This window comes from Crocodylus siamensis, chromosome 1 (genome assembly GCF_052110815.1).
Source record: "Crocodylus siamensis isolate JL-2025a chromosome 1, ASM5211081v1, whole genome shotgun sequence".
Taxonomy (NCBI): domain Eukaryota; kingdom Metazoa; phylum Chordata; order Crocodylia; family Crocodylidae; genus Crocodylus; species Crocodylus siamensis.
Genome location: NC_143395.1, coordinates 404,719,795 through 404,732,556, shown reverse-complemented (window position 1 = coordinate 404,732,556; position 12,762 = coordinate 404,719,795). Strand labels below are relative to the sequence as shown.

Below are 12,762 nucleotides of genomic sequence, written 5' to 3'. Positions count from 1 at the left end.
TTAGCCCTTTTCTCACCCTTTGCTCCAAGAGGGCAAAAAGCTGAAAAGCCCTTTTTCTAAGATATTTTGCATTGTCTCAGCTACACTCAGGAAGGACAGAGGATAAAAGCAAAGTATCATGTGGTCCCCATCCTCTTCCCCTACCTGCATGGAGGATGGAGTATAACTAACAGTGGCACCTTTCATATCTCATAACTCTGGGCTCCTGCAGTTCATTGGTATGTTAAGCTGCTGTTGGAGCATCTACACATCACCCTATGGTGATATTGTTACTGCTCTGTGCTTTAGAAGTACTAAAGCCATCCTTTCGGAAGTATTAAAGTACGGCGCAGTAACTGCCCATACTGCACCGTGCATGCGGCCTACAGTTAGTTTTAGCTGCTACTTCACCATAGCAGCATGCTAAAATGGGGGAGTGCATTACTACAGCAAAGGAGCTGCCAGTCGTGTATACTCATGCGATCACTACATTGCTGTAGTGCATCGTACAGTGACATAGTGCATCGATATAGCAACATAGGGTGACGTGTAGACTTGCCCTGTGAGTCAATATTCTAGGCAAGCTCATAGTTATTTCTCCTCCTGTGGTTCATTTAAGGATTTCCTAGAATCCATATTTTTCCATCACATAAATAAGCTACAAAGACTAATCTATTTCTAAGACTTCAAACTGTCTTCTGTAGTTTCTAAAACCTATTATCTTTATCGTATCTCACTCCAGGGTATACACTTGTAGGTTCACTGCACCACAGGAAGGTGTTTAGAGTAGTCTGTTTTATGCCTTGTTCTTTATAATGAAGCTAGGGTATAAACATTAGATCACTAGAGCACACTGAGGTGTAGTGTATTGATTAAACAGCCTCTCAGGACCCTTGCTATTCACTGTAGCTCACCAAATAAACATGTAATGTTACAAATATGACTTAAGTACTCTGAGCAATCCTTACACATAAAAAAGTAAGAACAAGCTAGAAAATACATATGTATTTTCAGGAGCTTCTAGAGGATTCTAGGGGTCTATCCTGAACCATACGCTGGTCTTATTACTAGAGCGCTCACAGATTTTTGGATGAAGATTTTCAGTTTTCATTTCATTTTTACCACCCACATCCAAGGGAAGTGCTTTAAACATTGTGTGAAGAAGTAAATCTTTCCCTACACCAATAACTATTTAATAGTTTATACAACAGTAACAGAATGAGTTTCTTCTTCCCCAGAAAAAACTAACTGCCTAGCAGTAAAAGGCTGCTCCTTTGCAAGGTGGCAAACCCAAATTCAAGTCCCTGTTCACTCTCATGTAGTTCACAGATTTAAAACTGTGTGTCCCAGTCAACTATTCTAACAATTGGTTTACTCTAGGAGCTGGCTATCTCATTTTTCATTAAATTTTTTTTTAAAGGTCTCAGATTTGTTCCAGGGTGGAACATCAAAGTTCAGATGGGATGGGAGAACTGTTTCCTATCCAGCTTATGGGTGCGGACAGAAATGACAGTGTTCGTTTGATCTGGCCACAGAAAGTTTATAGCTCTGACCAAACACAAGTGCGCAGCTACAGACAGCTTAAAAATGGCTGACTGGGTGAAAATCTGACCCCTCATTGCATGAAGTATCAGATAAAGATGGGTCTTTTGTAACTTGTGTTTGTAGACCTATAAACTTTGCCTGTCTTGTAACTTGTGTTTGTAGAGCTCCCAGCCTGTCACTGCAGAATGAGAGGGGGGAAAGGGAGCAGAGGGAGTTCAGTCTGGGTTTTTTTTCTAGCCCCCAAAAAGGGTAGGATGGGTATATTGGAGTTCCCCCTCCTCCAAGGTGCAGGGGAGGCTCCAATTCACCCACCCTTCAACACTAGCTGGGGAGCCCCAAGAACAATCTCCATCTGCTGCCTTTCCCCGCTCCCATTTTGAAAAAAGTGAGCACTGGCAAAGAGCCGTGTCCCGTGCTATGGGACGTGGCTGCTAGATTCCCCTGCCCCTGGAACCAACAGTCAACGTCTGTTTGGTCGGGGGTAACGCTGAAACTCAGAACTCTTTGCAGAAATCATTCTGAGTTACAGCTGGGAGCTACACTTCTATTTGCACTCGTACATCATTAACAAAAAGGACATAAAATACTACTATCAGCTGCCTGAAAAAGAGCAAGAAAAAGGTGATATAGCTGATTCCCCTTTTTTGTAGATCCCAGCAGAGCTGATAGGAACAATTGTCAGGGCCAGGGAGAGAAAGCATCCTGCATTCCAGCAATTGCCAACTGGCCAATATAACAAAGTGTATTTTTACCGTACCCCTAGCTGGAGAGGTGCGACTGGTTTTCTCTGCTTCATTTCCTCCTGCCCCAGCAGATACTGGCCATAACTAAGAATGTAGACCAAAGCTTTTAGACTCCACTGATCATCAAAATCATATCTCAGTGCCTTTTAATATCAAAGATAAAAAAATCAAAAGGATCTGTCTGCACAGATCACACTCCAGTGACAATATTCACAAATAAACACAACAGTTGTGCTGGAGGCAAGAACATGCAAAAATCACTCAAATAGGAGTAACAGGTTTTATTTTATTTGTTTTGTTTTTAACCCAAATTTTCTGCATAGACTTCTAAAACAAACCAACGCAGCCATTCCACTGAATAAAAATAGTATACTGACTATAATGTTATGCTAAACTGTTTTTCAATTACACATGACAACCCCTGATCGTAACTAAGGTATGTACTGTATATCTTACTGAAAACATGCAAAGTCGCTTATGTGTGGCCTCTGCCTTTTTTAAAGATCTACAGTTGATCCCGTGCACTGACTCAGTCTCATTCAGTCACAAATGGACCTCTCTCAGTCATATTCTTCAACTGTTGTATATAAGTAACTCCTATTACAATGAAAAGAAGTTTGAGCTCTGCATGAACCAATTACCTACAGGGCTTTTGATAATGGGAGGCTTGCAGTTAAGAAATTTCTCTTTGCAGTTAGTGTAATAGAGGCCCACTAAAGTGATGAACACCAACTGCAACTGAAGTTGATAGAGGTTATAGGTGTTCTGTAAATGAGACTGGAAATGGTTCAAATAAGACATGATTTGACAGAGCAAATTCACTTGGAGCATGATAGCCATAACAATGAGCTCATCTTTATTTAAGGCACGGAAATATATAAGCCATTATAATTTAGCAAAAAGAGGTAGTAAGCGTTTCCTTCTGGAGAGAAGAGAAGACAATGAAAGTAAGCAGGAGTCCATGTTGTCCATGTTCTTCTCCTCATTGTTCCCCACCAAGGTGGGGTGAACAGCCATGTGAAAGAGGCAGGTGGTGTGAAGAGAAGCCCAGGCTCTACAAGGACTAAGAGATGAGGCCCACAGATACCAATGCAACTGTTTAGAAATGCACTATTCCCATTTTGTTCACATACCAACTGGTAGCTCACCAGTTTATCTTGCATCTCTGTCACACTCCTGTCATCTCATCAGTATGCTCATGAACCTTCAAGCTGAGTCCAAGCTCACAGTAGCATTTATTCATCCTTCCAACTATACTTTATTGGAGTCAGGGCAAGGGTAGGCTACATCATATAAACTGGATATCTTTTTTTTTTTCCCCCCACAGAAAACACATTAGTGTTTCTTCCAAACACGTAGAAAATGAACAAAGGCACATTGAGTGTACATCAGTCACCTTTTGTCTCTGTGGAATCACCTCGGTCTCATTTCCTGCTTAATTAATGCAGCTAAGTATTTTCCTTTCTCCCCCGTGTGCAGATGGAAGTGAACATTTGTACCACAGTGACTGAGCTCCTCATTATACACCAGAACGCCCGAATGCTGCGATTAGTATTCTAACGAAAGAACTCCATTGCACCTAAAGAAAATCAGCAATTTGCATATTATCTCCCCGTTTTTAAGAGACTCCATTTTGGCAAAAGGGCAGACCCCTTTACAAGACACAAAAGGGCTGTGTCTTTTAAGACAAGTGCACTCAGATCAAGCTATCAATGACATTGTACTTACACGGCACATTTTTAAAATGTGGCAATGAAACAGGATAATAGAAATCATAAATATGTATATGTACATTGCTGTCACCTTCTAGCAAATTATTTTATTGAGCAATACCTTCCAGACAGAGGCGACGCAACCTTTGTACACAATCCTTCCATGGTATTTGAACCACAGGCGATAAAGCCTTTGCCTAAAAGATATCCTGAACTTCAGCAAATGTGTATATATACATATCCTGTGGCCAACATACATGCATGTATGTAATGGGATGGCTATAGTTAACAACAACATTACTTACCTGCCTAGAAGCAAAAATTCTCCAGCAAGCCCCAGACGCCTCATGGCCATAAGTAGCCCTCTCACAGTCATGCCTTCACAGAAGCAGGCAACCACTCTTGCCTTGGGCAGATGGCTCCTTAGTTTTCCCAGCAGTTTGTCAAAACTCTGTTCACCAGCATTACTGTAGATCTTGTAGGAATGTGCAATGCAGATCCCCTCCTTGGCGGACATATCTTTAAAGGCTTCCATTCCACTTTCACCGTAGTTACCTAAATGGAAAACCAGAGATACGTAGAGTGTAAGAAGGATATTAAAGATTCTGAAAGCTTTTCTTTTTGCCTCCACCCCCCACCCCTTCTTTAGGAAAAATAAACATGTCAATTTAAATTTGGGCTGTCAATTAATTGTGGTTAACTTGCACGATTAACATGCTAATTGTTTGCGTAATTGTATTTAACATATTAAATCATGCACGTGGTTTTGATGCCCATGCCTGGGGTGTCCTGTGCTGCTTTCACCAGCATGTCCAAGCTGCCCTGCGGGGCAGCGGTGGCAGTGCAGAGGACGTCAGGAGGGCCCCCACCACTGCGCACACCCCAGGGGAGGCACTGGGGAAACATGCCCCCACCAGATTTGTGTGTGAGGTGGAGGTGGGCTGCCACTGCAGGCTGGGGCTGTGAGCTCTGCTGCCTTTTCCCCGGGAGCCACACACTGGTTGTGCTACACCCCCTGTCTGCCCAGCAATGGGAGGCACAGTATGGAGTCACACGGCTTCTAGTGCAGTGGAAGCAGGTTGCAGAGCCCAGCATGCAGTGGACAGCCTGCCTCCTCCTTGTGCACAAATATGGGGGGCACATGCCCCCCATTCCTCCCCCCAGAGGTGCACACAGCAGTAGTCCCCTTCCTGTGCTCCTGGATGAGCCACCCACAGCTCTGTCTCATGACCTGTCCCAACCCCAGGGCCTCACTCACCCCAGCCCCTGCTCCTGCCTCTGCCCTATTCCCTCCCTGATCATAGGGGCCTTGATCTGCACCCCTGCCCCTTCCTTCCCTCACATCGCTTCCCCCCCACACACTTACCTGCTGGGTGGTCTGTCTGTATCTGGCCCTCATTTCAAAGCCACAGCCCCCCCCAAGTCCTGCTGCCCCTCACTCCCAACCCATGGTACCCCACATCCTACCAGGGTATACAGGAAGCCCCCTCCCCAGGCTCCAAACCCTCCACACAGACCCACAGCCCACCCACACCTTCACAAATCGCCCCCACACCCACCCCCCAACCATACAAAGTAACTGTATCATTTTGCTTAACTTTGAGTTTTTCTGTGCAGTTTTGAGTTTTTAGCTGTGCAATTAAAATTGTGATTAATTGCAACTTATTTTTTAATTGTGCAACTAATTGCGATCACATTTGCTAATCATTTATCACCCCTAATTTAAATGCATTTGTGTTTTAACAGAAGGTCAGATTATTGCTATTAACAAAGACCCACTAAATAATCCTTTTTTTTACTTGTTTTAGAGAGACAAGATAAAACTTATGCTTAAAATGTTATACACCATGGAGCTATACACTCCCTTCTGATTTGGTTACATTGTCTCTACCAGCTCAATTCTTGGAAGTTTCCAGGTAATTTGTGAAAGGTAAAAACTCAGCATTCAGAATGTTTTTGTTTTACAAGGCAATATTCAGAATTTAAATAAAACGAGTATTAGTCAGGATGTGACTGTTTGAATAATAGAAGCTGAACCATAATGATGTTTATTTTAATCACACTCAGCCTGTAAAATAGTGAGAATGGTCCTGTGATAAAAGACTCTTCTCTGGGGGCCTCTGCACACGGCAGAACTAAAGACGAGGATCACAGCGGTCATGGCATCCGTGCTTGCTTATTTGTTTGAACTTAAAGGAGAATCCTAATCCAAACCACGAGAGATGATTGTCATGTTTTTGCCCTGCCATGGGATGAATCAAACACAAGGGAGGAACTCCCCAGAACATCTAAAAAAACATCCACCTTGTTATCTTCTTTCAAATCGCCCATTAAAACAGTCTGTTGCTGCCAAGCCTACTGAAAACTCAGACAGAAATACATTGAAGTATTGACCAGAGGAAAAAAAAATGATAATTAAGAGGTTAGAGTTGGATCTGGGAGTTTGTACTCCTTAGTCTCATGCTGTCTCCTTTACTATAAACCTTTGTATTCTTGGGCAAGGCATACTACCCTTTGTATATCAGGTTACATGTGGTATAGGAATTTTAGCATTATGACAGAGGTTACGAGCCCTCTTGTATGAGGCACTGTACATACTCATAACAGAAAACTGTCTCTAACTTACAATATAAACAAATAGGACAGCCAACCTTAAGAAACAAGAATTGTTGTTGTCTCCATTTAAAGGCAAATCAGGCAAACATTTGTCTGGGATTATCTAGACAAGAATGTTCCTGTCGTGCTCAAGAGGCTGGACTTGATGACTCCTGAAGTTTCTTTCAGCCCTATTTTTCTGTGATCTATAAAGGAGAAATGAGGCCCAGTGATTTCAAAGAGAGACAAAGCTAGATTCAAAATCTACACACAAAATTCTCACAAAAATTCTGAAAAAAAAGTGAGTTGGACAAGGCCAAAATATTTAATTCTGGATATTAAACTTTGTCACCTTGAGGTGTTTCCTCTCCCAGGAGAATCAGAGTTGCAGCTTGGGTGCCTCATTTTCTACTGTGAGCTATGGCCTCAGCTCCATCAAAAGTCAAAATCATGAGGCTTCATGGCAAAGGAATTCAGACCAGACCATAAATGGACCATTAGGCACATGAACCATAACGCCCATGAGGTCCTTCGGCAGGTTGGCCCCACACCAATTCACATTGAGGGGACCTAAAATGAAATGGCTGAATTTGGTTGAAAAGCAAAACCTTTTTAATTTAATTTAATCTGACCTAAAATGAAATAGTGTCCTCAGATTTTCCTAATGCAAATAGGAAATTTAGCAAAATAACTTTTTGTTTCCCCGTGGGAAATTCTGATCTTGCACAAAACTGCATTTTCCATGAAAAAGAGATTAATTAGAAAATTCCCAAACAGTCCAAATTTACATACTGAATGGAAACTCTTCAGCATGAAAAACACTAGATTAGTTATTCAAAGTATAATTTATTCCAGTGAAGTTTGTTATAAGAGCATTAACTCTTTTACAGTCAAACAAATGCTTATATTGTAAAAATGCACTGATTTTGTTAAACCAAATAGCAAATAGTACCTCACGAAAAATTAGAGGAAGTGCTTCGAAATAATGAGGCCACTTGCCAAAATGTTATGTTTTTTCAGTAACAAGAAGAAAGAGATTGTGACATTCTCTGTCTGAAAGTGGCATAGTTTTTCAGCTGGGAAAACTAAGTGTATGGCATAAGCCTGAGAGAGATTTGCTGAAAACAAAATGCTGCTCTGCAGTAAGGTACTCAAACAAATTTACCAGTGGAGCTCTTGTCATGATCATTGCTGATTAAACTCCACTTAATTAATTATTCATAGTGAATTCCCTAATTGTAGAGTAGTTTTGATGAGGTATGTATATTTAATTTCAGCTACACTGTAGTGGTGATGAAGAGTCTTTGGTGGAAAAAAAAAAGGCTTTAATTTCTGTTGGATTTTTTCATGCAGCAAAGGCATATTAATAAGAATTCTCCTACAGTAATATTTCCCTTTCATTGAAAACTTGTGTTTCTGTGTGTGTGTGTCTGTGCACATGGAAAACACACATACAGAGCAAGAAAGGGAAGTGGACAGACAGAAGGGATACAACTTTTATCAAGAGTTTCTTTTCCATGTTTTCCTCATGGACGAAGAACTGGGAGGTTTGTAAAAAGAGAGAGAGATGCATGGTAAAACTATGGAATCATGGACTTCAAAAAGGAATGTACTTCTTAACTTGGCAATGCAATTCGGTAGCACCAAAGGGCTGCCCACCTGTACTAGGTGCCATCCAAGAGACCCAGGCTACATAGAGACATTCACTTTCTCATGTGCTGCTGTCCTAGTAGAAACCATGAGTGTATAGATATTCAGGATTTTTCTCCCAGAGCAAAAATGTTGTTGAAAGAAAAATAACCAGGAACAACCAGGGTTAAATCACACCTGAGAGAGTTTCTCCTGGGAGAAAAAAAGCCTATATAATCTTCCTTCTGAGAAGCTGAAGCACATGCCTCCAGCATCCCAAGGTGCTTTGCTCTTACCCACCACCTTCCCCAGGGAGAGAGTTTGTTGGTCAGGCAGAAGGGAGGCTAGGGAGAAGAATAAAAGGATTAACCAAGGGATAAATTAACCAGTGGATCAATTTAATGATAGCTGTGGTAGGGCCCTCCCTGGGTTTTTAAATCGTTTTTAAGTTTTCTTCTTAATCCTAAAAGAAGGAATTCATTTGTAGTTATTTCTTTGTAATCTATTTCGATTGGAAGAACTACAGAACACCACATAGAGATGAATCTGAAAGTAGTTTATATTCTAATTCTTTCTTCCCTGATGAATTTCTACCTCCAGTAAAATACTTGAAGTGTAGATCTATATTATAATTGACTCTGTTCTAGGACATAAACCAGATGCTTACTGAATCCTCATTTCTCTTGAAAATGTAGGCACAAATGTTGTAATAAGATTTGCTGACTGACTAAGACTTTAAAAAATGTGGCATAGATTTTTAAGACAACTAGGAGTTGAGCTTTCTGGGAAAGGAAAAAAAGAAAAAAGAACCAGCCTGAATTTTGGGTGTGGAATACCTGAAAATCTGGCCCTTTTTCAAAATCTGTCCACATATGTCACTGCAAACATAAAAAGTAATTCAGTTCACATCTTCCAAATGATTTATGCCTGTTCTGATCTACAATTTGTTTCAATGCAAAACATTTGCATTACCACCTACTGTATAACTATAACAAGCTGTTAGATCAACTCGAATGCATCAGGAATAGAAATTATTAAGAAGCTTAAAAAGAACAGATTGTGCTTTTTTCCAGATAAAAGTTAATATAGGAGAGTATATAATAATACTTCAATCTGATAGAAAGAGGTCAGGCAAGCTACAGTCTGCTCCAACTACTAGATCTACCCAGCAATTGAGCCAATTAAACAGTCTTAAATACAAATCTTGGAGATTGTATCTGCATAATGAGGGGAAGGCAACAAAGACTGTGGTCTAAAAGTAATGAACAAAATACAGTGCATCTGCGTCTAACAGTATAGCCAATACCAATACACAGTAATAAAGAAAGCCAAATGAAATGTAAAGCTGCATTTTTTTATGCCAACAGAATTTTGGTAGAGCCAGATGAATGAATATATTGCTGTTTATCATAATCTGTAAATGCAAATTGCTGCCGGAAGTATGTCTGCTTTTCAAATTAAGCTCAGTGAATGTGAACTAGAGCAGCAGCATTTGAGAAGTTTGAGATATAATATTGATAGAGACACTGGAGAGAACTCAAAACACTGTGAAGTGAAAATTCATAGAGAAAAGAATAGAAAGGTAAAATGAAGTTCAAGACATATATTATGGCATTTATTTAGTAGCAATAATTTGATAGCAGTAATTCTACCTGTCACAGAGGGGTTTTTTTCTTTAACCAAAAAGAACTACTATTGTTTCTGTAGTCAGGACCTGCAAAGCACAGACAAATCCTTCTAGATTAAATCAGATTAAAATTGCTGGTGGAAATTTCCAACAGTCCAGGGAATTTAGCCACACATCTTTTCACTGGCTCTGGTGAGAGTGAACAGAGTCCAACAGCTTTCAGAATATGTTTATAAAGAGGTAAACATGCATAATGTTGTATGTGCAAGTGCAAATATTGAAATAAAATTATAAAAACTGAATATACTAGCTGGCTATCAAGACACTCTTCCAGAAAGTCAAGGATGTTAAGGTGCAGAACAGCCTCCCAAATAGAAACCTCATTACTTGTTGGGAAACAATTAGAAAGTATACTGATACCTAATAGATTTTTTCATCCAACTTCTGTGATTTCATGATGCCTTTGAGGCTTAGCCATGGCTATAATGTTTAATGTCATAAAGTCAATGGGAATAGAAGTCAACCTGAGTGGAAATTTTGTTAATCCTGCTAAGTACTTATCTGCATCATTAGACACTTAACATTTGAAAAATAGGCTCATCTTTCTTTCATTAAATTTTATATTCTTTTTTAGCCTGCATGTAAATACACTGCTGTGGTAAACATTTATTTCACAAGCTTCCTTTTCAGCTGTAGTACTATAAGGCTAGGTCAGAAATAATCAACTAAATATTGTAGTTAGTTCTCAGCAGATCTCAAGATATACACTTAAAGAGGTTTTCTTAATTCAATGGTTAAGCTTCCCTTTAGAGAGCTAAAGCCTACTGGGTTAGAAAACTTAACGCCAGCAAACATTTTATTAGTTCTTCATAGAAAAGACACCACATGCATTCCTCTCCTCTCTCCCCAGTAATTGTCAGTGATGAGACATTGGAATAATTGCAGAAAGGATAGCCATTGAACAGGTTTTAGGCATCATGCAGATAATCTAAAAATATGGTGGGGCTGCTGGAAGGGAACGCTCCAATATGATAATGGTTTGTCTTGGAAGCACAGGACACACCTTAACTTTTTTTGACAGGTAGTGGTGCTACCAGACCCTCTTGCTCTGAGATGCGTTCTGTGTTATAGCCACAGCATAAGCTAGAATATTCCAGGGGAGATATACTAGTGATGCAGAGTTTGTCACAAAACTCTCTAGGACTCAGAGGGTACAGCTACACATGCACGTGAGTGTGCAGTAGACTAATTTACCTCACAGTAAAGTGTCACCATATACACACGTGCCACAATTAGGGAACGGTAGATTAATTTACTCCAGTGTAAGGCAGTCCAGTCATACTTAGGTTCTATCTGACAGCAGAATGAATGACTGTGCTTAAATGCATGTGTAGATGGTGATGTCAGGACTGGTTTACTTTGTCTCAAATTGTGCCAGAGTTTATTCAGATGTATTCATTGCACATGTAAATGCACCCAGAACTAACTTATTATCGTCGCAGTGAAGTGGGTGCCACAGACGGTATATTTCTAGGGTACAAACGAGTGCCAAGCAGATACTCAAGTTTGTTTTCCGCATGCTACTGATTGAATAGCGTTCATTCTGCATTAATTAACTGAGCTGAGAAACAGGGTTCACTACCCTAGCAGAGCGCCACACCCACACAGGTATGTTGTTTTGGTCCCAGAGCTAATAGAAAGTGAGATAGCTTCGGTATTTATTCCTACGTGCCACTGCCTTGAGCTGTGCAGGTATACGCAGACTCAAAGCGGCCTCTGTCTACCTTCACGTGTCCAGCACTCAAACATGCTGATGTGGAGAACACTGAGGCAAAGCCATCAGCCTCATATAAATGACACCTTGGTGAAACAGGCCTACCCATTTTCTTCTACAGAGGGAAGCATCTAAGGTGCTCACTTTTGAACAGCGATCAGAGAAGCCGAGCAGACTCAGGACAGCCGCAGTCGCTTTACTAAGATCGCTGTCCTCTTCCTGGTCTGTGTACATTATACATCAGAAGCACAAATGAAGAAGGGAATATGAAATTGCATTGCTTCCAATGTATTTGAGGTTTTACTTAAAGCTGGTAGAAACAAAGCTTTTTGTTTCATAGAATATGCTGTGATTTCATCCTTTTTCATCCCCAAATAAGACAACCCCTATCCCTTTCTCTTCTCCCCACCATTTTTTTTTTCCATGTGAAATAAAGCTTAGAGGGGAAGAAAATTGGTTTGCGTTTCATTCTGATTTCTATTTTTTTAATGTTTACAATCGTGGAAGTGCCCGAAACAAAAAGTCATTGTGTAAACTTATCAAAATGCATTTTCCCAGTTTTTTTTTCAAAGTCAATTTTCATCAGTTATAATCTTGTTTTATGCATTCAACAAAACTCTATTTTGTGTCAGAAAAAAAAAAAGCATACCATTTCAACATGTCTTCCTAGCTCTAACTGCAGTGCTGATCTCCATCTCATTGCATAGGAATTATTTCTGCTAGTTAATATTTTGATAACTCTGTGAGCTGTATCCTGTGAGACATTTTAGTCACTATTGTTGTTATATTTGTTTTCTCCATTTCCTGAGGATTTTCTCTGATAAGGCTCATCTCTAACAAACTAAGCCTGCTGGGCCAAATTCGGCATTCCTGGGGTAATTTTGGAGAAACTATAGAACTCCAATTCTAACCCCAAATCTACATTTTCCCATGATTAAAATAAAACATCACTAATATATATTATATATATACTATTAGATATATAACTATATATAATATATATTAGTGGTGTTTCATTTTGATCATAGAAAAATGTGGATTTTGGGTTACATTTTTTAATCAGAAAATTAAGGATTTTTTTTAATCAGAGAAAACAAAGAGCTCTGCTCATAAGGCTGTTGCAGGCACTCAGTTCTGCAGAAGAGTTTAAGCTTTTGA

General features: G+C 40.0%; 1 protein-coding gene across 3 annotated transcripts in view; it reads right to left on the bottom strand.

Moving 5' to 3' along the window:
• The window catches only part of GRM5 (glutamate metabotropic receptor 5), a 402,015-nt gene that overhangs the window by 209,901 nt on the left and 179,352 nt on the right, over positions 1-12,762 (bottom strand). For all 3 annotated transcript variants that reach the window (XR_016439649.1, XM_090030602.1, XM_090030604.1), the window contains exon 2: positions 4,285-4,534. Coding sequence is in view for 2 of the 3 variants with exons in the window: in XM_090030602.1 (XP_089886728.1) it covers positions 4,285-4,534 (250 nt within the window). In the remaining variant the exon portion in view is untranslated. The remainder of the gene's footprint in view (positions 1-4,284; positions 4,535-12,762) is intronic.